The sequence below is a fragment of the Leptosomus discolor genome, chromosome Z (genome assembly GCF_034619465.1).
Source record: "Leptosomus discolor isolate bLepDis1 chromosome Z, bLepDis1.hap2, whole genome shotgun sequence".
Classification (NCBI taxonomy): Eukaryota; Metazoa; Chordata; class Aves; order Leptosomiformes; family Leptosomidae; genus Leptosomus; species Leptosomus discolor.
In genome coordinates, this window is record NC_141419.1 from 63,622,842 (window position 1) to 63,649,333 (window position 26,492).

At 37.3% G+C, this 26,492-nt stretch overlaps 1 protein-coding gene across 1 annotated transcript in view; it reads right to left on the reverse strand.

The window, feature by feature from the left end:
* The window catches only part of SMARCA2 (SWI/SNF related BAF chromatin remodeling complex subunit ATPase 2), a 101,421-nt gene extending 81,131 nt beyond the window's left edge, over positions 1–20,290 (reverse strand). Inside the window, exons 1-4 of the mRNA XM_086480570.1 lie at positions 20,066–20,290; positions 13,560–13,683; positions 2,431–2,760; positions 1,488–1,589 (exon numbers count right to left, since the gene is read on the reverse strand). Coding sequence (XP_086336696.1) covers positions 1,488–1,589; positions 2,431–2,760; positions 13,560–13,683; positions 20,066–20,290 — 781 coding nt within the window. The remainder of the gene's footprint in view (positions 1–1,487; positions 1,590–2,430; positions 2,761–13,559; positions 13,684–20,065) is intronic.
* Between the last annotated feature and the right edge of the window lie 6,202 nt (positions 20,291–26,492).

The following is a 26,492-nucleotide window of genomic DNA, read 5'->3' on the forward strand; positions in this document are numbered from 1 at the left end:
CTACAAAGTACACCTGCAATATTGTAATCAACCTTAACTCAAATCCAACACACTAAAATCTAGATAAAAAGATTCCTTCAGAGATCACCATTTGTCATTCACGCATCTGCACAAACTCCAGAAAAGGAACTTGAGCACAAGCTGCAGATTCTGTATTTAGCAACATTGCATTTCAGCTTATAAAAAATAAGGAAAGAAAGCAAGCCCACCAAAAGCCTCTGTGCAGTCTCAGTCTTCAGGGAATCATGCAAATTGAACTGTAAAACAAACACTACCCAAACAACTGCGTAATGAATGAAAAATAAATTTCAAGAAGTGCAATCTTTAAAAATACATCACATAAAACCTCCAAACAGATAGAGCAAGGACAGACAAATTTTTTCTTCTTAATAAAAACAGCAATGAAAAAAGACACAGTAAGAAGCTTGTAGTTAAACAGGACAGACACATTATTATGACTTACTGGATTATTTACATAAACCCATCCATCTAGCAAATCTGTATACCTGTCAGCATTTTGTAGTATGAGCATTTGAGCTAGAAGGCACTGTGCCTGGTAAACTCATACATACAACCTCTCAAGAAACACTTTTCCCCCTCTTTATTATCCTACTCAAATGTTAAGTACTCATTGGGAGTACTCCAACAAAAGCAATTCTACATCTGATTACACATTAGTATTTCATTTTCTTTATGTTGCCGTAAGTAGCTGACTAATGACAGAGAATTTTTTATGACATCAACTATCACAGCATCATCACTGTCCCCAGATTTACACATAAGCAACAACACAGCACAACACTTCTATCTTATGAGAAGGCTGTGTTATTTGCAAGCCTGCAATACTCTATTTATTTTTAACTCTAAAAAACCCCCCAAAACTTCAAACAATGTATGTTACTAGGGATTTCTAATTCTTTTCAATACAATACTTCTTCCAATCTACTTTCAAACAATAAAATCAGGCTGAATTTGAATCATCTGAATGACTTGATTTAAAACCTCACTATCATGCAGGGGAAAAAAAGAGTTACACTGTTCATTAGATCTCAAAGACTACACCGAACTTTAAAAGCAATTCAATTTAAAAAAAAAAAGGCAGCCTAATTTTACCATGGTTTGAACTTTTGTTTATAGCAATGACTGCAGTTGAAAGACAAGCTTGCTGCAATTAAGCATGCTCTGAACACAACTTATTAAGTACATTTTACAGGTGTCCCTCAGGCAGCTTACGTATTTCATTCTGATTGTAAAAAGGTGGTTCATGTTCAGGCTGTCTAACAACAGCAGTAATTTCATGTGGTCAAGTCATTCACGGATGAATAAATGGTTAGACTCTCCTTGATTCAAGTCCTAGGCACACTGTTTTTCTGCACGCCTTTTTACCTTCCCTTCTCCCCCTCTCCCCCCCCCCCCATCTTTTCCCCAAACTCTACCCACACTTTTAACCATAACTTTACATGACATAAAATTATAGTCCACTACACCTTCAGTCCAAGTTTTAGGGGTAATGGCTGGTGTATGCCCAGGCATCCCTGGAGCAGGTCCTGGTCCAGTTGCAGCGCCACTCATTGTATGTAACCCAATACCTGCGATTTGACAGAGGAAAGAATGAAGATACAAAGCATTTCCAAGTATTCAAAAATCATTCTGCTTTCTAGCATGCTAGTCTATTCAAGCAAGTAGAATTTTTCTTCATTAAATACAGATTTAAGTAGATATTATTGTGAAAAAGTATATGTGATAAGTATATCAAATTCCTGTCTCCTAAAAAAACCCTCACTTGGTAGCAAAGCCATACCCATCTAAATGACCAGTGAAATTATTAAAATCCTTACTAAAAAGAAAATATTATCATCTTAATCTTCGATTTATAATGCAAATTCCGTTCAGAAACCAAGAGGTGCACAGTGTTTAATGTAACACAGTGTTCTTAGGACCAAAAAGTGCTTGTTTACTGCATTGTAACATCTATTATCATTAGGAGAAAAAATAAGAACATTTTCTTTTCCTTATGTTTTCCACTTGACAGCACACCATACATGATTTTACTTTTGACAATGTAAATAATTGCTCCAGATTTTTTTATCTACTTTTCTGCATAGCAACAGGAGACTGAAAATTCACTCTAAGAAAAACAGTAAAATTGTCATCAGTAAAGTACGATTAACATTCCAAAAATGTCGAGCATAATCAGGACAGACACAGCACTGTGCAGGGAAATCACTTTTATTTCAGTTTTGACAATATCCTATTAGTAACAGATGTGTTTTATGCACTTGCTCAAGCTTAAAACCAAAGGCTGCTCTTCACTTAGATGCCAGAATACAGTCCCAAATCATAGCCCTGCATAGCACCCACTTCTTAATTTTCCACAGGTAGCACTTCAAGAATCACCTGCACAATGACTCAAGGCCTAGATTCACTTACCAGACTGTCTGTTGAAGGCACTGGGAGGCTGCTGCTGTTGAATGCCAGGCAGGGTTCTCTTGCCCTGAACAGCAAGCTGGAGGTTTTCTGGTAAAGGCTGACCTCTAGCTAACATTTTGTATGCTAGAATCTGAGCCCGCAGCTGATGCAGCTGTACAGGGCTGAAAGGGGAAGGACCTCTGTTAGGCTGATTCATAACTTGTGGATCTCCTGGTATAATCGGTCCTGGCTGGTTGGGAGTCATCTGGGGTGGAGTTGGCCCTCCTCCAGACATGGGACTGGACACATGCTCTGGTGCTCCTAGTGGAGATGGGTGTGGAGACATATATCCTAGAACAAGTAAGAGGATCACAAACTTACCTCTCTGCTCAGTCAAATTTGAATTCCAACAAATTTCTTTAACAGTACATAAGAGTATAAAAATGTCTCTCAAGTCAGGATAGTTTTATTATTTTCTGCAAGAATAAAAGTGCAATCTGAAGATCCCTGGGATTATCAAGATAGCCTCATGAGCTATTCTTTGGGAAGAACTATAATTATACAGTACAATAATTCCCAAAAAGACCAATTACCCTCGTATTTGGAGTAAAACAAACTAAACCATGAAATACAATACAGAAGCATCAGGATGCGGTACTGTTTCACTTGAATGTCGGACAAATATTTCATTGTGGAACACATGCAGTGAAGTCTGCCTATTATTTTGACGCACACACATAAAGGAATACCCACTCACTGATGGAGGCCCTCTTTGCCAAAACTCACCAACATACAGAAATAGAAACATATGGTATTCGATTTCTATACAATTGCTCTTTAATTTATACAGATTAAAGGTTTGAGTCAGACAAAGAACATTCAATACCTTTTCCCATCTGGGTGCTCCAGAACTTGGAACATGAACTGCAAGTACAAAAATCACCTTCTGAAGAAACTACTGAAGACAGTATTACTCTATATAAAGTTCCAGGGCAGCAAGCACAGTTCTGAAATGAACAGTGCTTGTATTTTATTATAGCAATTGTGAATGCAGCGGTTTTAAGACCTAATTTTAATTACACTTAATACATATTTCCTTGAGCTTCACAATGCATCCGTGAAAAGAGATGATATAGATTTTCAGTGAGATTTCCAAGAATATGTAGCACATCAGAGAAGAAATACGAAAAGTGACCCTTGAGGTAATGCACAACAGACAGCTAGATTCTAAAGAAGTCCACCAAGAGTGCAAAAGATATTTACCCACTTCACTCTGGTATTGTGGAGCACAAATAATGCTCTTATCAATTTGAAAAGCCTAAAAAAACTTGGAAAAAAAAAATCAAGAAATCTTCTGGCTGACTTCCATATTCCTTAGCAAGCCACAGATCACTGAACTCCAAAGTCCATGTCACAATTCATGGTTCTGTGACACCAAATGTACTCTTCCTGACACTTTAAAGAGAAACTACATCAATTTCAACTAGAGATAGTCCAGACCATAGAAGCAAGTAATTTTGCCCTCTACCTTCACTGTTCTTATCAGTCCTTCAGTAAGGGCAACATAGGCAAAATCTCAAAATAATCTCAACCCTTCTGACATGACAGCAGCTGTAAGTCACTAGAACTTATACATAAGAGTGCTAAAGAATTGAAAGTCTGTCAATGCTGAGGTCTGGGGATGAAAACATTCTATAATAAAGTAAAATGTCTGAGATAATGGGCAAAGAAGAAAGGATTTCAGCTCTTCTAAAAAGAGAAAATGAGGTAGAATTAACAGCAAGGGAAAAATGTTTTTGTGATGTGAAAAGACTGGATAAAACAAGACAGAAATAGACTGAGTTCAAACTTGTAACTGAAGAAGATGATGACAGAAAAGGAAGAAGACTCTAGTGAGAATAAGAAAAATCAAGCAGTTCAAGAGAAAAATAGGGAAGTGAGGTGAGGAGTTCAAGGAAAACGGAGAACACCACCTTAAGAAGTTAAAATTACAGAAGCTACTTACTAGGTCAATATAAAAAAAAATTTATACATCCATTGGTGGTGATTAAAGCTCTGATAAGTAACCACAAGTTTACTCCACTTACTCATCTCCTTCCACTAACTTACTTTTGCCTCAATTCTTTTTTTTTTTGAGAAAAGAGGGAAAGCTACAAATCCCTCTTGCTGAGAACACTGCTTTGAAAGAACCTCACTATGCCACAACGAAAACCAAAATATACAACTGTATTATTGTTTTATACTGTAAAATGGGGTTTATTGCAATGTTTACCCATTACTATTACAATTCTGAATCTCATAATTTACTTTAAATAGCACCTAGTTCAAATTACACTGCTTTCAAAACTGCTTTTCAAATACAGGTTTCTTTCCCCCCTCAAGTTATAGTCCAAGTTACATATTCCTTAATCACTGACAGATTTCAAACCCAGAATCTTGAAATCAATCTGGACTCTAAAATTGTGCTGTAAGATATTGAACACTTATTTTCAGTCACGACAGTTCCAGCAGCAAGCCTGTAACCATGTTTTGCAGAAAGGAGATTTTAGAACCGGGCATTTTCTTAGTTTTTTAGATATATTTTACTTACACTTTCTCTCTCCCTCAAAGTCCCATGCATTATGATTCTTGGCAAAGGAAACTAGGCTTGATGAAGAGTACGATTGAAAACAAAATTCTAAAAACTATCTCAGGAAAGAACAACAGCGTTCCAAATTTCTTGTATAGGCTCTAAAATGTGGCATTTACAGAACCTAAATTTTGTGATGCTATATGGAAATTTTTCTTTTTAAGTTTGAAAACTTTCAGAAGATTTAGCAGTGTGACAATACACACAGTCATAAGCCTGTCCTAATCAAGTCTCTATACCACTTGCTTTTTCCCTTACTACACATACTCTAATACAGGTGAGCATGCACACATGGGCTCTGAATGAGGTAACATGAAGACTCATGAAGACTGAGTTTAACTAACGTATGTCATAAAAGAAAAAATATTAAAGACACAGTCCATAGGAATGTTTAATATACAGGCAAAGACAGACACATTTGGAACTTTGCAAACACGCTTTCATCTGCTATGAAGCACTTCAAACACATTTTTCTGTGGCACACACAAATTTCCACAATAAACATTCAGAAGGTTTTTAAATACTTAGCTTATTAACTGTTACCTGCTGAACTGCCAAGTATCCCTTCCTCTAGATTTTCCACAGAAAATTTTGTTCTCTCTTCTGCATAAACCATTCTAGTTAATTTAACCTTCAGAATGGAAGATGGCAAAAGCACTGAAGGTTGCAGAACACTCATAACAGAAGAGTTCTATGTGCTGGCAAAGGACAACAGACAACCTTTAGTTCTGAAAAACATACAGAGTAGAAAACACCCTATACCAGGAAACGGAGGCCAAACAGCCCAATCCAACATTAAAAGCTGTGGTAACTCCAAAGCTTTATCAGGTTTCTCCAGGTCTTAGCTAGGTGACTTCTGAAAATCTCTAATGATGGTGATTCTTATTTACTCTCATGGTGAATTTTCTTTAAGTCCCATCAGAATTTCATTTACATAACTTGTGACCACTACTTTTTGTGCTTTTGCCACGGACCTCTGAGGAGAGTCTGGTTCTGTCTTATCTGTAATACTTCAATGGGTCATAGAAGAGCCTGCATCAGAAATCTTTCTTTTTCAGCAGTTAAAAAGCACTGCTTTCTTAACTATATACCTAATTAGCAATACTCTTTTCATCCCACTTTGGTATCAACTGGTTCAACAGAAATACATCACAACATGTCATAAACAACATATATTCCTTGCAGTATTGACACTGGAAGAAAACTTCGTTCTAACACTTTATCAAATACAAGCACTTCTGGAGGGCAGATAGTATAAGAAGTTTCTGCTCTAATCACTTTTAATTTCACTTCTATTAACAGAAGCAAAGAACACCTTCCTCATGTGTTTTAAAGCTGAAGAACCAGTGAGCTAAAAATCAACAGGGGTTTTTCCCTCCACTTTTAAACAGAGGAGAACACATATGAATTCTAAAGCCTGGAACCAAATATTAGATCGAGAGAGTCAAGGTTTTACCAGTTCATACACTGGAATATTCAACGGAGGTCTTGACTCCCCACTAAAAATCAAGACTTAAATGATGAAAGTGTCTGAGGATCATGTATGTCAAATCTTTCTGCTAAAACTGATAGCAAGGATGTATTTTTACTCAAAAATGTGACTATAAGAGAATTTTTGAATTAGGAAGATACAGACAGGATTGAAGAAATTTAATTGTGTAACTTATTTATGTTAATTATCACTTCAACCATCAATTAAAGTTAGGTTGAATAAAAAAAAAAAGGAATAAAGTACATGCCCTCAACAGACAGTGGGAAAGCGTAACATCTTGGAACATGGTGGGAAATACACCTGTGTTGGACCAAGGCTATAAACTTTGTTAAGGTAAGCAAAATACAACATTTCACTGTTGGTAGTGTGGCCAGAGTTAACATCAGTTCTTGCGAAACTCTCAACAAAGAGAAAGTGAGGCCACATGTGTGCAAGTCATTTAAAACTAGGACTGTAGAAATAAGCTGTTGAGAGGTCTTACTGTGGCAGGCAGACAGATAAGGTGACAGATCGTTTCTCAACTTTAAAAGGCTGAAAAAAATCAGAAAAGGAAGTCCAGCTAATTTAGGAACAGTACGGACAATGAACATTCTTTGTGAAGCAGCAGCAACTTAGCAAATTCTGTAAGTTAAACTTAATTGGTGTATCTCTATAAGAAGTTCAACAAATACTGCATGATAATTTAAAATATACACAGGTCAAGTCCCAGAACCTTAAATCCCTGCAGCACTTATGCTTCCACTTACTAACAGCAAGCAGAGACACCTGAACTGTTCAAACTGGTCTGTATTTCACTGCTGTATATCAGTAACAGCATTTAATTTCTTCCAAATTCCAGAAAAGCATAGAAAATGTTTGTTTCAGTCCATTTCTACCTTTTTATTAATTCTTTCTAATATTTTTTTATTTTATATAAATATTTGACTTACCTTTGCAATTTCTCCCCATTCCTCTTACGAAGTCAAATCTAAACATAATTTTCATCTTCTTAATAACTGTGTAGCAGTTTAACAATTTACAGGTAAATTTCATACTTCTAGTATCAGTACTGGGGTTTTCAGCACAGTTCATTCACAAAGGCTGAAGGCAGTTCCTAACACAATTCAATTTCAGCTAAGTGTAGTTAGATCAGTATTTAAACAGCTAAATACGAAGTTGGAGCAATCGATTTTCCTTTCATTTAACCTTTTAGAAGGTATTAAGACTAAACAGGGACATTGTTGTGCCTAAATTCAAGAAAAGAAAATTGGTCACCAGAAACTGACAGGAATGTTATCCTTTCTCCAACTCAGCAGCAAGAGTAGAAAGGAGTAACTGTTGAGAAGAAAGATACCAATTCAGAACATCTTTCCCCATAAATTAACGTCAGACTTCTGAAACCTATCCTACTGCAGTAAGAATGTGACCATCTATCTAGCATCCTACTGAGCAGCAAGAAAAAACAATATCCAGAATCTAAATAATAAAGTTGCATGCCTTATTTTAGCTATTACTGTTAGTTAAAAAAATGCAAAAATCTCAGAACTGTAACTGCCATTCAAACAGCGAATAGGCATTTACGAGCAAAATCAAGTTCTTGCAGAGTTAGCTTATACGTTTCTGATTTGCTCACCAAAGTAAGTCATGTCACCTCAAAAAGGGTCAGTTAATTATTTCTTATAGAATAGTAAGAATTCTTACTTCCAAAGTTCTGTATTGACTTGCTCTTTGTAAGTTCAGTGGCCTTTATTTCAAGATTGTTCATTCACAACTGCATGTTTGATTCAAATAAATTATATCTAAAACCACATCTGCATTTCACCAATTTCTTTCTAATTTATTACCCACATTTGTAAGCACGTATTTTATAAAAATTCCTGCTTTTGTACTTAGAGGCCCTCTTTTGCAAGACCTTCTTTAAAAAAAGTACTAAAAAGACTGCTACTGGAATATTTAACATTTAAATGAAAACTCATTCTGTTATCAATTCCAACTGTAAAATGCATACAGAACTACTGCCTCTGCAGTTATTACAACTGGTCTACTCAGAGCTCTAAGAACAGCAACATTTTATGAAGACTATCCGTCTTCCCCTTCTCAAAGCAATTAAAACCACTGTTCCCTCCCTCTAGCTCACCAGTTCTTCTCAGAATCTTGGAGTCTGTTTAGAGGTTTACAGACTTCTGGCAATAAGGGACCATTACAGCCACAATAGTCTACCTAACTTGCCTAAAACAGACCAAAGACTCTTGCCCTCTGAATGATGTCCTCTCTCTGGTCTATGGAACGTATGAGAAAGACATCCAACGTCAACCTCAATTTCATATGACACAAAACCTAACACAAGTATTTAGGTAAACCTTGTCCCAAAGGTTAATTACCTTTATTAAGTAAGATGCAGATATTTAATACAGTCCGAATTCACCTAATTTAAATTTGCAGGTACCAAAATTCGCTACACTTTTTTTTTTTTTGAAGATGACAGATCCATCTATTACAAGCCTTTCTACCACCTGGGAATGTGCAGACTGATCCAGTAATTCTTTAATTCTCTCTCAGACAGGATAAAAAGTGGAGTTAGACATTCTTCAGGCAAAAACCCCCAAATCTTCCAAGTTTCAAATCATTCCCTTATTTGTCTTCTAAATAAGGCACAATTTCACAGAATCAAAGAATCGTTAAGGTTGGAAGGGACTTCTCAGTATTATCTAGTATCATCTAGCCCAAACAGCTCTGCTCAAACAGGGTCAGCTATAGCAGGCTGCCCAGCAACATGTCCAGTTGGGATTTGACTGTCTCCATGGATGGCAACTAGACAAACTCTCTGGGCAACCTGCTGTACCGTTCAGCCATGTTCACAGTAAAAGCCTATCTTCTTATGTTCCAATGGAATTTCACGTATTTCAGTTTGTGCCAGTTGTCTCTTGTCACTGATAATCAGTGCAAAGAGTCCGGCCCCCTCTTCGTCACTCTGTCCCATCAGGTATTTCCAAGCCTTCTCTTTTTCATGCTATGCAGTTTCAGCTGCCTCAGCCTCTCCTCATACAAAAGATACTTCAAACATTTCATGCTGCCTTAAACATTTCTCAACATCTTTCTGAACTGTAGACACTAGAATGGAATACAATACTACGATACAGCCTTCAGCTAATTCACTAGAAAAGTGATACAACTCCTCTATTAATATGGCTCTGCTTCTGCAGACAGAATATTCTATCCCATGGTTGCAAACACTGTATATGGCAATACACATTTAAGTCTGCCAGAATAACCAAAACGCTTTTCAGCCTTTCTGTTTTGTACGATACTGTCTCATACCACCTACACAATAAAATGTTTTGCTTCTAGACTTACAAATCCACGCTAGAGAAATAAACGCATTCTATGGAGCACTCTGATCAGCCTTTGCACACAACTTGTTCCTTATTTACTGCTAAACCTCTGTGCTACCTGAAAATTCTATCAGCGCTGATTTTACACTTTTTTCCAGATTGCTGACAAAAAAGTTGAGCAGCACTGAATCAAAATAAGAGTCCTGTAAGACTAACTAGAAAAATCTACAACTGGATTATCTTCTATTTACAGTTAGTTTTATAATCTGTTGTTTAACTACCTTAATATAATTATACTGATTTTACTTAGTGCTACCTTTCTCCTGTACCAGAATGTCATACAGTAACAAGCCAAGCATGTTTTATAACTCTATCAGGCAGACAAAATTCTGTCTATCATTACTACTACTGGCTTTAATGATGCATAGAGAAACCCCACACACGGGCCAGGATCTGTTTTCCTGACAACTGTACAAATACTGTACTGCACTAAGTACTGTACCACACCTGTCCACACTTCAGTAAACCAACTCAGCTTACAATCTCCACAAAGAGAACAGTTAACTTTTCTGACAAGGCTGACTTTATGCCATCCAGAGAGACCTGTACATGCTTGAGACGTGGGCCCACGTGAACCTCATGAGGTTCAACAAGGCCAAGTGCAAGGTCCTGCACCCGGGCCGAGGCAATCCCAAGCACTGATACTGGCTGAGGGATGAAGGGATTGAGAACAGCCCTGTAGAGAAGGACTCAGGGATGCTGGTGGATGAAAAGCTGGACATGAGCCAGCAGTGTGCACTCACAGCCCAGAAAGCCAATTGTATCCTGGCTTGCATCAGAAGAAGCGTGGCCAGCAGGTTGAGGGAAGTGATTCTCCCCCTCTATTCAGCTCTAGTGAGACCCTACCTGGAGTGCTGTGTCCAGCTCTGGAGCCCCCAACATAAGAAAGACACAGACCTGCTTGAGCAGGTCCAGAGGAGGGTCATGAAGATGATCAGAGAGGGGGAACACCTCTCCTACGAGGAAAAGCTGAGACAGCTGGCGCTGTTCAGGCTAGAGAAGAGAAGGCTCCAGGGAGACCTTATTGCAGCCTTTCAGTACTTAAAGGGGCTTCTAAGAAAGATGGAGGGAGACTTTTTAATAGGACTACAGGTAGTGACAGGACAAGGGGTAATCGTTTTAAACCAGAAGAGGGTAGATTCACACTAGATATAATGAAAACAGTTTTTACAATGAGGCTGGCGAAACAGTGGAAGGAGTTTCCCAGAGAGGTTGTAGAAGCCCCATCCCTGGAAACATTCAAGGTCAGGCTGGATGGGGCTCTGAGCTGTTGTTGAAGATGTCCCTGCTCATTGTAGGAAGGCTGGACTAGACGCCCTTCAAATGTCCCTTCCAATCCAAACCATACTATGATTCTATGATTTTTCCATAAAACTATTCTCAACGGCCTGAACTATAGACAAGGCCACATGGAATTAAAAGACAACATTCTTTGTTTTTACCTAGAACCAGTGCTAGACTAAATGACATTTCACTGATACACGGCCCTTCTGCTCATGCTTTCAAACTAATGTCAGAAGTTTAGGGACATCCATTTCCTGGGGTTTTGAACTTCTTCAGCTACTTTCCACCAAAAGTCTGAAAATTATAACATTAATTAGCACATATATTCATCAATTTCAATTTGCGGCCTACAAACAACAAGACATGAAAAAATAGACCTAGAACTAACGAGGCACAATTTCTACTTGACATGCATATTGTTAAGAATTGTAACAACTGCAGCATAAGCTCAACTATCAGACACCCAGGAATCTACAAGGGAACCTTACAGCAAGTTTTGGTTTCTAACAATGTGCCAAATGCAATTGAAGATTTTGTCAGGATTGGAAGATTTACCCCGTGTCTTTCCATGGATTCTCAGAGAACTCATACTGTCATCTCCCCATGAGTGTGGGCACAGGTAAGCTCACTCTCTTTTACCTCACTGCCTATTTCCACAGAACTTGTAGAAACACAACTGTTTTACAGGACTCTAATCCCATGGTGAATCAGACTGGAAGTACCCAATAGGTTAAAAGGTTATTAAGAAACATGGATTTCTATCTTGGACATGTACACTAACGGGGAGAAAGTACAAGGTTAGCAGATGGGACATTCCTCAACACGTATCAGAATAGCCTCAAGTGCCATCACAATTTTTTGTGAGAAGATAATTATGTAAGAAGGAAAAAGGAGACATAGAGGAAAAGAAAGCTAAACCACTCCTCAATAATGTCAATAAGAGTATTTAAAATATTAGAATCCAGATTGGGGCTGGGGTGGCTATCCATTTCTTTAAAAAGCCTGCTTACATTAGACCTCCAGTATTCTCTGTTTACCTTGAAGCAGTTGCCAACATACACCAAAAAGACAGTAGGGATCTTTAGCCTGACACAGCTGCTACCAATACAATCATCTTTTTGCAGAGCAACACAACCTGGAAGTTCGATTTCAGCCAGCACAGGAAAGAAGAAAACAACTCAGAGCTACTTGTATTTGAAGCATTTCCAACTTACACTCTTGCACTTTGAGCACTTTATGTCTGAACTGGACCCATCTTCATCTTCAGATTAAACGTTCTGTTCACTTTAAGGAATAGGTTCATTACTAGCAGAAGAGTGTCTCTAAAAGTAAAGTCACGTAAAATTTTGCTCTTCAATGATCATGCTTGCATGTCATTGAAATCAGTGGAAAAGTTTTAACTGATGGAGAATTTGTCCCTGCAAAGTCAGTTCTATTTTACTTAACTGACATTGAAAGGTGTAATGCAAAAACAGTACTTTCTAATGTTCAAGGTCCCAGACAGGGTTTCATTTGACAAATTACAGACTAGGGTTTCAGTAACAGCCCCCTGAAAAGTCACAAAGCAGTTCAGGTGGAGTCATTTTGCTGATCTGTACCTGTTTTCTCCTGACAGCATTTCTCTTATCCTACGTAATAAACACATAAATACATCAAAAAGGGACCATCTCTTAATAGATTTGTACACAATGTGTCAAACCAGGACCCTAATTTCAGTTGAGATTCTTTAGGTGTTGCTGTAATATAATAAATTAGGCAATATACAAAGCCTTATCTGCTGCCTAATTAATACTAGCAGGTGTTATCAGTTAAATCTCCAACATACTGAGCTGCTTATAGAATGCATGTCCTCTTATGCCACAAACTAAACGACACAAAGAAGGCACGTAGCAATGTGGTAAAAAGAGTTTCTATCTTCTGGCATAAAAAATTTTGGAAAGAACTTTGATCAGTCCTTGACCAAGCATTAAGAGATATTAAAGAAGGTTTCTCCAGGTTTGCTTGAGTTCTCTCTTGTCACTCCTTCACCACATCATTAAAATAAATCATTTTCTAATCCATTTACATTTACAATAGCCGCCTAGGATAGGAAAGACCTAGGTGGGTTTTTTTCAGAAATGTGAACTGAAATCTGTAATAGACTAAGTCTAATTACTTGTCCCAGTCACAGACTTGAACCTTAGCTTTTTTTCAATACATGACTGATGGACACTCCAGAACACAAGGGGTTTGATTCACTTTGTCCTGTGATATCGGTTCACCCTTTCTAAAGAAAGCTGAAAGGAAATAACTGGAAATCTGTTACATGGAACTACTGACTTTTTGTGGAACAAAGAGGCCCCAAAATCATACAGCATGCACAGTATGTATAAACCTTGGCTATGCTGGTCCATTGGACTCTGAGGTGGGCCCATTCCGGGGTGAGGAGGTCGCATACTCTTCATGGAGCCACAATGAACGTCTTCAACCATTCCTTTTTCATGCAAGCCATCAATAGACTGTGAAAACAAAATAAGTATTTACACAGACGTAGTATACAAATCCACTATAAAAATCCAAAGCATTTTAACTCAAAATCTAAACAAATATATAAAGAGCACAAACTTCTTTTAGTAGTCATTCAAAACAAATACAATGGGAAACTTTACCCCTGGAATTAGACATTTGGGGAAGCACAGAGCACCATTAGACTGCTTGTCCCCTCTGGTTTTTGCTTTTTTTTTTCGCCTTATGAAGTGTTTGGCAATGCCAGGGAGGCAAACTGTCCAAATACACACAAATGAACCGTACTGGCGTCATATTACAAAGCAGTGTAACCCACACCAACCTATGAAAGCACAGCCTGTGGCTTGGCTTAAGTTATTTTTAGCCCAAACTTTGCCCTTTCAGTCACTGCTCTACTGGAATGCCCCAAACGCTGTTTCTCTTCAAAAACAAAGATGACATTGCAGGAGGTAACCTCATCTTTGCAGGCAAAAACAGGAATACGCAGTCAAGGAAGGGATGAGAGAGTTCTCCTGAAATACTTGTGCTCCCTACAGTTCCTGTTGCCTCACTCACTCCTCATAAACTACAGTTCCCATGGTACTTGAAATGCAAAACAGGGCCAAATGCCTTCTTCAGAAAGTGAAGACAGGTTGGGGTCAGAAAAGCATGCTGAAGGCATGCAGGGCACTGGAAAAGGCTCCAAAACAGAAACTGAAGGACTCTGTGAAAATAGGAGAAAAGCAACATCAGAAGGAAGATGTCTTAAGAAAACTAAGTTTTACCTGAAAGCAAAAATTACATCAGGTCCCTAACTAGGGAAGAGATTATGCTCATTAATTTCTAACTTAGAGCTCTGCAAGGCTTTGTATTAGGAAGGCTGGCATCACTAACTTATCTTCTATCTACAGAAATATGGAGCTCCGTCCCTCTCTGTAACACATGCATGCACGCACACTAAATGCTGTTCTTGCAAACCCTGCTGTAAATGGAGAATTTGTGGTCTCTTTTATCTAAATGCATAACTATTTATTGAGAACTCTTTCTTAAAAAAAGAGTTAAGAAAACTTACTTCAGTGGAAAATACAGTCAGTTAATAAAAACAGTATGCAAGAAACTACATCAAGTCACAGAAAAAAAAAACCTGTCACATTTCTTCTTTTCCAGCAATTTGTTTCACGTGAATCAATTTAAGTAGAATTAAACACAGATCACCTTTCTACAAAGAAAAAAAGTAATTCTAAATTTTAAATTGTAAACCCTTCACGTAAGTTTTCCACTTTCCATTGCAATAATCAGATTTGATTGAAAGTACCTTTAAACACATGGGGGTTTTTTGTTTGTTTATCAGTATTTTTGAAGGATTTCACCATCATTTTTCCTTACTAGAAACTATGGGTTAAAAGGAGGGAAGTTATAGAAAAGGAAAAGCAAAGTGGATTTTTTTATGTTTCATCAATTGGTTTAAAAGTCATAACAGTATAAAAACATTTTGAAAAGAACTTATACCAGAAAAATACGTGTTAGGAAGCTATTTTTGACTACATTAAGTTAGGATACAGAGTAGAAATGTAGAGACAGATGACTGACACATTAAAAATAGTTCCACTGTGCTAATCATGTAAATCCCAACGCCCTTTTCTGAGGCATGAAGATCCCTTCCTCTCCCTTCACCCCTACTTACACAGATAACCAACACAGAAGAGAATTTTATCACAGGATGTGTCGAGGACTGAAACTTTAGGGCCACCAAGAGGAGGAGAAGACTGTGCAGGAAATTGGATCTGATTTCAGAAACACAGGACTCTAGCTATACACATCTGCGGTGTGACTGCAGGGATGGGTGTCACTGCACTAACTGGTGGCAACCATGACACCTCTGTGAGTGCAGGCAGCTCTGCTGGGACTAAGATGGGACGCAGCATGCATGCCCTGGGCATCAGAAATCCCAACATAGAGAAGGTGGGGAAAGGAACAAAAAAGCAACAGTGAAGAGGAAAACAAATGCACGGCCTTTCAAAAAAAGAATTTTTAAAAAATCAAACAGGAATAGAAAAGTAAAGATGTGACCATACAAGAAAACATCAATTGCAGGAATGCTTCTACGGAAACAACTGATCAAAAGAACAGGGTTTTGTAGGATAAGTTGGGTTTTTTTAAAAAAAAAATCTGTAGCAAACTGAAATGCTTCAAGGCTAATGGAAGAGAGCATAAATATAGCAAGAAAAGGGGGTTGCTTCTGTGTGTTTTCAGAAATTACACTGTGAAAAAACTGAAAGTGGAGTTCATTAGAAAAGGTAGAATTCATTAATGAGTTTTTTAATAAAAAAGCTACAAAAGATGAAGATGGTATAAACTTCTTTGAAGACAAAATTAGTTTTAATGATCACAAAACTGATAATTTATGCAAAGGGACTTGTATTTTCAATAATGTTTTTCATCTAAAAGCACCTGTACCATCTATATAAAAACCCTATAAAATAAGGGAGACAATTCAGCAGAGGACTACAAGAACAGAAAAATAGTTATTTTTCATAACTTCTTTGAGTCACTACATAGTTACAGAGTCAGATGGTAACTTTAAATCTATGTAACAGGTTACAAAATACAGAAAGAATCTTACACAAAATGCAATTTCTGTAAATTCTTCAGTCTTGTATAAATTATTAAAGATTAGCTTCCACAATGACATTGTCAGCATGATAAATGTAACCTATCCTAACAATAAAGCACTACTACCGCATTGGTGTACTTTTTTTTTTACTTTTTTAATATGACAGAACTGAAGGGAAACAGGAAGTTGAGATATATTCATTACTATTTTCATTGGTCCTCGTAAGTAAGAACAAGCACAGAACAGGCCAAATATACAAATGATGCTTCCAGATAACATAATGAGGGATGAGCTTCAATTGTGTGCAAGTCCACACCTACACATTTGGCAGACTTAACAGGCTTGACATAATGCCTAACGCATAAGAAACATTTTGCCTACACCGCTTTTACTGTGAATTTAGTAACTAAGGTCTTCTCACAGACAGCATTGCATCACAGTTTGACCTATTTCCAGGTAAACCGTCAGATTATGGTGTCTTCTTTTGCTTCCTTCCCCCTTCTTAAACAAACAAACAAACCAGTGGGCTTGAAATCAGAGACTAATATCAAGTATCAAACTAGATTTCTTCTAGACCATGCATCCTCTATACCAACAAAAATTGCATAGGCCAAACATTAATGTGTTGTCACATAACTACATAGCATAACTGAAGGCATCACTGATGGACAACCAGACTCACTGTGCTTGTCCTTGCCATCAGGGACTTCGCCAACAATTCTGTTAATATCTTATAAATCACTGAAGCACCATTTTACACGAGGTCTTTGCTGATTTTTCAAGGTTGACAACAATACTTTCTTTTTTCACAACAAAAATAATGCAGGGAACACTCCTGCTGAATAAAAAGGCCTTATTTCCAGGACCATAGCAGAATTTTAAGATTCTCAGAATGTCTGATGTGCACAAATCTGTTAGCCAACAATATTTGAAATGAGAAACGATTTACCTTCTGTTTTAACAAAACAGCTGAGTGAACAAACAATATATTTAGTAAAAAATACTGGGTTTGTAGGCAAAGAATTTTTTCTGTCACTCACTTTTTCTCTCACTCATCAAAAACCATAATATTGCCCATGATTTCATAATAATTTTTCCACAGCCAGTAATTATTTACAGTACATCCCATTACAAACTTACAAAAGAAGCGATTATGCATCAGGTTACAATTAAATGGAAAACAAATCAAGAGCTCACATTACTCTTCCCATCCCTCAAGTGAGAACCATGCAAATTAAACAGATATACTGTTGTCATAACTAAGAGCTAAGCAGTTAAAATCAGGCTGTATCAGTTCAGACTAAAACCATCTAACCCTATATTCTGTCTCCAGAGAAGCTCGTCTGTAGATGCGGAGGAAAAGTAAGATTAGGGCAACCACATAACAATACTGTCCTTCAGTATCTTCCCAGCTTCCAAGTATTTTCACCTTGTAAGACTCTCTGAGGCTGCTACTGTTCGGCCATTTAGCAGTCTCCCTCCCACAGACTTTTAAGAATTTCTCCTTACGTGTAGCTGTCTTGCATCCAAGATATATTTCAGTAAAATCTGCAACTGTTAAACATCTCCCTGGTAATCTGATCATAGTCTAAAGATCACTTAAGAAAGATAGCTAATTTATTGTTTCTGTCAAAACCGCATTATATAAATCAATAGTAAATTTTCCTGTGGAAGGGTTTTCTGGTTACCAAGTGAATATACAGTCTTTAATTTTCATATTAACTGTTGTGAAGTAAACATACCTAGGAATTATTTATTAATATCAATTTGTATCAATTAGTGTTTTCTCTATTGTTGGATACCTTTGATTTTATTTTTTATGCATTATACTATTCTTTGTAAACTAGTCAAACATCTAACATAGCATGAAGGTGTTTCACTACTTTGTGAATTTCAGAAGTAAGAACAACATCCCACTGCATACATGCGATGTGTACCCCACAAGCAATTGCATAACTGCGACACTTTTTGTGCAATCTCTCACTTTTATTGTATTTCATTAGGAAAAAAAAATGTGTTCTGCTACATCATGACTTGAAAGTCAAACTGCTTTACATAACACTAAGCAGAAGGAAAACGTTTACTTGGTGAAACTGCAGGTGGCTGACCAGTTTTCTAATTACATGGAAAAATACCCAAGTAATATTTGCAAAATAGTCTAAAGGTATCATTTCACAGCATTTCTTAAACAGACCCTTCCCTCAGTTGTCACAATACATTATTTCTGGGGTTGCACAGGAAAACAGACCAGAAAACTGATCTACACTGAAAAATGAACCAAGATTTTTATGTTTATTTTTCACCTGGATCAGTTCAACAAATCCGTTTTCCAGCTTAGTCACACACACATGAAGGCACGCTGGAACTTGTGAACTGGCAACTTAGAGGACAGCAAGGCTTTCCCTACTAAAATAAAGACTTGTGTAATTATAACCTCTTAAAAACAGAAAGAAACGAGAGAAATGAAGGATGCAAAAACCCTGGCTGTCTACGAAGTTTAAGGTATTCACCAGAGTACTGGAAGCTTGAGCTGTAACAGACCCCACAAAAAAGGAAAAGCCAATTGCAAATGTCTTATCTGGCTAACAGCTAAATTACATACTTCAAGATTCAAATGCAAAAGTTTTAGTTACTGAATGTACTGACCTCTCAGAAATTACAACGGTTCAGTACAAACGGGCAGCTGGATCACGGCCTCCTTCACTTCAGCTGTCTTTGTGCTATCAGAAATTTTAATGATACAGTTCTCCAAGCAAAAGATGGTAGTGTCATGTCCCTACTGACTGGACACTGGCTTAATTTTTAATGTATGAAACTGATCCATATGTGAAAATGCCATCATGAAGAAGTTGTCAATTCATGAGGAAAATTAAAACATGTTTATATTACTTTAAAACTAAATTTTTATTGTAAATTTAATTTTTTTCTATGTGCATATAACAACTCCAAGTAGAATCAACAATAGTTACCAAAATGTTTTCAGTACCTTGGCTCTGTAAAATACTACTGCACATTTCTGGGAGCAGAACATCACAAAACTGAAATAATCCTAAACTTTAAATCTCTGGCACACAACTAAATAAAAATGGCAATATATAAAGAGACCGTTCTTATAAAGGAAATTCCACACAAGCATTTCCTCAAAGCAAAACACTTTAAGATAATCTAAGCACACATGTAATTTTAAGTCTATGACAACAACCACTAAATTCCAATTATTCACCCACTACAGAGTTTTAAACTTATCAGTAAGACAGAGCCTTTATAAAATAACTTGGAAACCAGGTTTTTCATCAACATGAAGAGTAAACAAATTTGTAAGCACAAGCCCTTTAAGAGTTAAAAATATTAATTTTCTTAAAAATAATGATTTCATACAAAACTAAAAATCACCCCAGTAAACACAAGATACATCCAAACAGACAAAGAAAAAAAAAAAAAAAGTGGTTAGAATGGTCTACCATAAGGTTTTAACACTGTTTAATTCAATTTTTTTTCACTAGTAATGCCTATCTTACTGAAAAGTACAGTTTACAAATGAAGATTTGCAAACTACTAACTCTATTGTTCAAAGGAGTCTGCTAAGAACAAGGAAACTGTTTAATCTGATATATGCATTATCTTTAGTAATAAAGACAGAAGTAGGAGTGTAGCTGCAGTTTTTCAGGTGATAAATGATGTGTAATGGCAGTTACGCAGATCTAAATGTAGTGTAAGTAGTTTTTTTAACCAACTGGAGAGAACTTTAGGAAAGAAAAGGTTCACTTATAATAAACTATTACCTTATGCATTTGATGCATGCCTTCCTGTGGATAATCAGTAGGCCCCATTGTCGGCATTGGATGCGGGACACTGGGCGGACCAGGACTTGGCCCCATCATGCTGTGAACTGAGCCAGGAGAGGGCCCTGGTCCTGGGCTAGGTCCTAGAATCGGTCCAGGTGAAGGTCCTGGTCCAGGGGAAGGACCAGGATGAGGCATGGCGCCAGGGTCTGTAGGCGTGGACATCTATTTTCTGTCTCCTTTTCAATTAGCAGAATAACTCTAATAATAAAAAACCAAAACAAAAAACAAAAACAGAATTTCTATGTGACATCAGGGGAATTGAAAAAATCTAGCAAGACCTACTGGCAATCATCACATACAGATGCACATACACACGCAAGCTGTCATCAGTGTAAAATGCTTAAATGATCCTTAATGTGGCACATTAGTTTGACCACCTTTCTGAAAGCCCCCTAGAAGGATAAGGATCCTGATAGTTCAGTCAATTTCTGGGTTCAGTCAATTCCTGGATGTTTATATGTTACTCACCAAACAAAGCAACCAGTATGCTATGAGAAACATCCATCTACCAAAGACAACGGTAGTTCCACCAACTTGCTATCATCAAATGTATCATGTGGGGTCAAGCACAGTACCTACCACTAAAGGCAGGGAAGGTAGCTGGGCACCTCTGTAACATTCATGTGTTCAAAAATCTCTCCCTAAACAGATGTGACTGCACTGAAATTTGTACTTACAAAATTCATAGTAATGTGGCAAAACAAGTATTAAAAGGATTATTAGACTATCTTTCAACTAATATATTCATTGTAGGACCTCTCTGGTTATCTCTATATGCATTCATAATATCAAATGAAACAGACAACAGAAAAGACAATTACTTTGGACTGAAGAGTTATAATCCACTTGAGGAGTTCTGCTGATGTCACAAAGCAGAAGAGTGCAGCTCAAGTGGCTTATAAAACAGTAAGTGCCCCTAGAACAAATGACAGGCTTTCATGGTCTGGAAAACCAACTATTACTACATTTTTATTTCCGTGTTCTGAGTAGAACAACTTGATGCAGGCTACAGGCTTGAAGCATTATTCAGTTTTCTAAGAACTTTTATCATTCTTCAGTTTTCCAAGAACTTTTATCAACGTCTATTACTGGGAACTTTTTGTTTACTAATGTCAGAGTATTGTAACACAGTGACACAGCTGCCGTATTTTTACAAAACTGATGGTCAGCTGCTAAGATCAGTCATCTTTCTTGGTATTCCCCGCTCCCAACAGCATCATTTTCAGGTGTTTGATCACACAGTGATCTCATTATTTGAGAAGTTAAGCCAGCAGAAAAGTAACCCTACATAAAAAAAAAATAAATAAAAAACTAAAGGCAAACAAAACCACCAAACCATCTAGTGATTCAGGTTACTGAACTGACTACCAGCTTTCCGAAAGGACAGATGAGTCCCAGTGACAGCACAAGGAAGCAAGTAGGATCATCACTTTCAACAGTAGCTGACCATTAGAACAGCCTAGCCTGTTCCCTTTATTTACTTTGTGTGTAGTTTCATAGTAAGGTTACCTGCCCATGATTACTCGTCTCATAATAATAAAGCAAATACAATGAAAAATTAAGTCTTATTAAAAAGCATTCTAATTTGGTACACTACAAGCTAATTACAATGTAATGGTACCTTACAAGGCCTAAGATGACTCCCTGTCCCAGCCTCTCTCCTTAGAGAATTTATCACAGAAGAGTGTTCCACCTTCCACATCGGGGTTTACTACTATCCATATTTAGCAATAATTACTTTCTAACATGATTAAGTGGTGTAACCCTGTAATGACACTGCTTATATAAAGCCACACTGTAACACTGCAAACACCCTGGCTTCTAGTCAAATTAAGAAACACTCAAGAAAAACAAAGTACCCTCCCAAGGTTCCCAACAAATTAGAAAGGAGGCCTATCTGCAACACAGGTCAGGAAAAAAAGAAAAAAAAAAAGTCGACTGGTACTTACTGCTAGCAACCAGGGAATTCAAAGCTTACAGAACCGATCATCTTTCTCCTTTTACAAGTAAGAGTCTTTACTTATCAGAACCCACAGAAAAGATAAAATACTACTACATCAAGACAATTTTCACTTATTTACCCCCAATTTTCACAATTTACCCCCACTTATTTACCTCCTAATCAGGATCAAAACCAGCTTAACACCTTTCGCTTATAAATTCCCTTTTTTTAATGTTTTAATAGCTACTACTTTCTTCTGATTAAAGGCATCAAATTAGAACAATGCTTAACTCATTTAAAATAAAATATCCTCACCTGAAATACACTACCTTGGGATCCTATTTCCTTGCAAGGTAAAACAGGGAGATGCCTGTGAAGTCCCTCTGTTCAAAATAAAACACTGTAGTCACTAATTAGTCTCCTACAAGCCCATGATGTTACCACAAAAGGAATCAAGTCACAAAATGTTCACAATTGCATACACCATGCCATAGCTTCCTTTAAGAGGCCCACAGTTTGGCTGTATGAAGCACAACAGACGTTTCCACACAACAAAGAGTTTTTACAGGAGTCAGTCATTACATTGCAAAACATAAGACTGGCACACTCACATCTGACTCTCTCTTCATGCTGGAAGCCAAATTCAGTCCATTTAACAATGCAGAACCTAGCACCATCACCACTATCCAGAAAAATTTATACAGAACCACAACACAATCAGTTACAAAATTACTATCAATATACAGTATCCTAAAATATCCTGTTTCACAAAAGACTTCTACCTACACCTATGTATTAAAATGGGTACCAAAACCTCCCCCTCTATTCACCTCTATCTAAATCAACTTGCAGTTCTCACAAAAATTAACTGGCTCCAGTCTCAGCTGCACTAGTTACACTGTCATTTACATATACACAAATTTGGAAAACTTTAACATTCTTTTTAATGTGAAAACAGTAACTACCGGGGGGGGGGGGAATGTTGCACCACTTACACCAGATCAAGACCCTTCATTATCTCTCTCTAAGAGCAGATAAACTCACCCAATCTTACATAATTGTTAATTGTCTTAAACAGATTTGTATTCAGAGATTTTTGTATGTCAAAGAACACAATTCCATGCAAGAAACAAAACAAAAAGTAATTTACAAGATTTATATCAGGGGAACATAAAATACTGGAAAATAGTACCTGAATGCAAGTAATAAATCCTGTCCAAAGACAACCATGGATATAAAGAGACAAAGCAATTTTCTCTGGTAATAGCAGTCCACAAAATTAGAAAAACAACCACTGCCATACACCAGAACACATTATACATGGTCTTCCCAACTACGGATATGTACAGAGAACGGAACTGCTAAAAAACTTACGATTTAAGAAGTTTCAAAAATAGCTTAGTTTATATTTACTAAGATTGAGATTGTAGAAAAAACCCACAGAAATTAGGCATCCTGCTCTCATTAAAATTCAGTAAGAGCCAGATACCTAAGTCCTCTAGACCCTTATAAAACTCACATTAAAGTCAAAGCAAAAATCTACAAAGTGATGACAGGTGCAACAGTGGCCAGGCTCCTTTCAGACAACTTTGGTATTCATTCGGGTGTCTGTTAGAATTACAAAGCAAGGGGTAGGGAGGAAAAAAAAAAAAAGTAAATTATAATAGATTTATAATTATATATAATTTAAAATTAAAATAAAATATTATAAGGACTTTAACAAAATTAAAACACATTTCCATCTTACCATCCCAAACAATAAGGCTGCTGGCCCTGATTCTCAAATGCATTACATACATACTAATTGTTTCTCAAGTGTTCAATCTTAAAATTTCCTCAAAACTCTCATGGGAATAGTGTTATTCCTATGACTTCAAATAAGACTTATCTCTTCTTGAACTGTAATCCCTTATTCACTTCTCAGGTTTATTTACACCAACATCGCCAAATCTCTTTTGCAAACAGCCCCAAAAGGAACTAGCGGGGATTGAATTAGTCGTGGCAAATCACGCAGTTCTTCCTGTGGCCTCAGAGAATTTCTCCACCTCTGTTGGACACGTCACAGTTGAGACAGAGAGGAAAAAAAATCTAACATTGTCAAGGTAACTTTACCCAGATGCAAATACATGAGCCATAAAAGCAAGAGCTGGAGCTGGAGAGACTTAGGATCTCTGCTCAACTATTTCTAGATCAAATGGTTTAGGACAGTGAATACCTACATCACAAAGAATTTGAGGGAATATTCTCTAAGCACAAATGTTTCTGCAACTATCACTTTATATGCACCTAGAAGGTTTTGTAGATGTAGCTAATTCATTGTATAATAGGGGCTCCCTCAGCTCAGTGTTTCAGGACCCATGGTATTCAAGCACGTCACACATGTTTTGGTATAAACCTGCTACAAATCCAAAGATAACAAAGGCATGGATTTCCTTCACATGAATAAAGTATACAATATTAGTAGACGCAAAACTAAAACACAGCAGATAACAAACCACTTGCACTACTTTGGAATTCAAGACCAGCTGGACACCCAAAAAGATCTAGAGATTATAGACTGCTTTGACACAGGGCACACACCTGTGTGTGATGGAGAACAGACAGAGCAGTATTTATAATTATGCTAGCTGTTTCACTGCACCATCCAACACAACTTCTGCCTTTCCATGACTGAGTCAACCTAAACTGAACTTCAGCCAGGATGTTTTAGCCGGACCCCCTGCCTTGGATAGGTAGTGGAAAGTAAGGAAACTGCACCACGTAGATCTGATGAAAAGAGAATATGGACCCACGCAACAGCCACATACACACTGCAAAGCAGACTGTAACTTTGCCTTCACAGAAGAATAATTACCATCTACTTCTCCCCACACATCTCCAACTTAAGTCATGATTCACAGGTGGCTTTGAAAAGATATACTGTGAAACTGTAATACACTCTACAGGCTAAAAGAGTTACCTTTATTACACTACCACACAAAACATGAAATGATACTGTCAGTGATTTGTAGTACTTAATCTGATAACCATAATCAAATGATGTTTAAAGTTTAAGAACTGATTAATAATGACAGCAGCTTATCATAATTAAAACAAATAACTGACAATACTTAGAAGCAAATCAGTGTTTTGTACTGTACAACCCCACAGGACACTCCACATTAACATTTATGAGGATTTAACTACTATCATTTCATCAATGATTCAATCAATAAAGAGGTTTACAGGAAACAACAAAAAATCAGTAAGGAGAAGAGTCAAATCTTCAACTAACAAAAACCAGAGTTATTCAGTTCACATAAGAGAAGCCAAACACACCACCAGCTGAGAGACTCTGCCTTTGCATACTCATGATGTAACTTCGCAACTTTCTGGAAGGGAATTTGCAGCTTAAACTACAAACCACAGAATCAGAAGAAATGCTACACCTTAACTGCTCATCCAGACACTTAGGCCAGAGACAAAAACCTCAGGACCCTGCTTTAGCTGCTTGTCTAGCTGTCTACCGAAGACTGTCTGCATGCACCCCAGCAGGGCTAGCAGAATGGGTAGTGTGCTTATACCAGAAACATTGTGGAGTCATGTAGCATATCTAAGGCTCCTTTTCACATGCAGAGACAGTTTACTTCAGGATTAGTAGTCCTAATACTCCCTGCCTTCAACCCCTTACAAATATTCTTGTAGGAATTCTTATTCCTACTGTGTAGCTGTTTCAGTTTTTCATAAAGCAACTTCTCAACTACTCTAACTTACAGCCTACCCTCTTATGAAAAACTAAAATCAGCACCAAGAAATGGCTGGCTGACAGCTGAGGGTTGAATGTACTAAAGGCATTATCACAGGTCAGAGTTCACACAAATCAGGCTGCCAAACTTTTCAATGAAGAGGCTATAGCATAGACATACGAAACTTTCTGATGGCTTTGCCACGGAAAGCAATAGCCTTCAGAAAAAGGAGGGCAGAAAGCTGCAGTCAGAAGTTTAACTGCCTTTTAACCCCCTAGCCACAGTCATGGCAGACAATGCCCAAGATCAACTCCATGTTTTCTACATATATAGATTCCACAGTACATTTTGGGCACAGAAAATTCACTCATGACAGCACTGACTAGTTACTGATTAAGTTGCCATACTGTGACCTTTACTACAGATATTAATCACAGTTATTGAACATCATCTTCACATTAGATTCCGAAAAACAAAAGCCATAATGAGAGGTAGGCAGAAGGAAAGAAATTCGCTGTATTACTGACAGGCCTTGTTTTTACTTAAACTGGGAAGAAGAGGAGGAAAGGGAGAAAATTGTTTTAAATACAATTTACTTATGGTAAATACCAGCGAAGATAGAAAAAAAAGTATCATTTCTCTAACAACAAAACTTATGTTTAACATTTTCCCCAAAGGTTCCAGCTCTAAACTATCC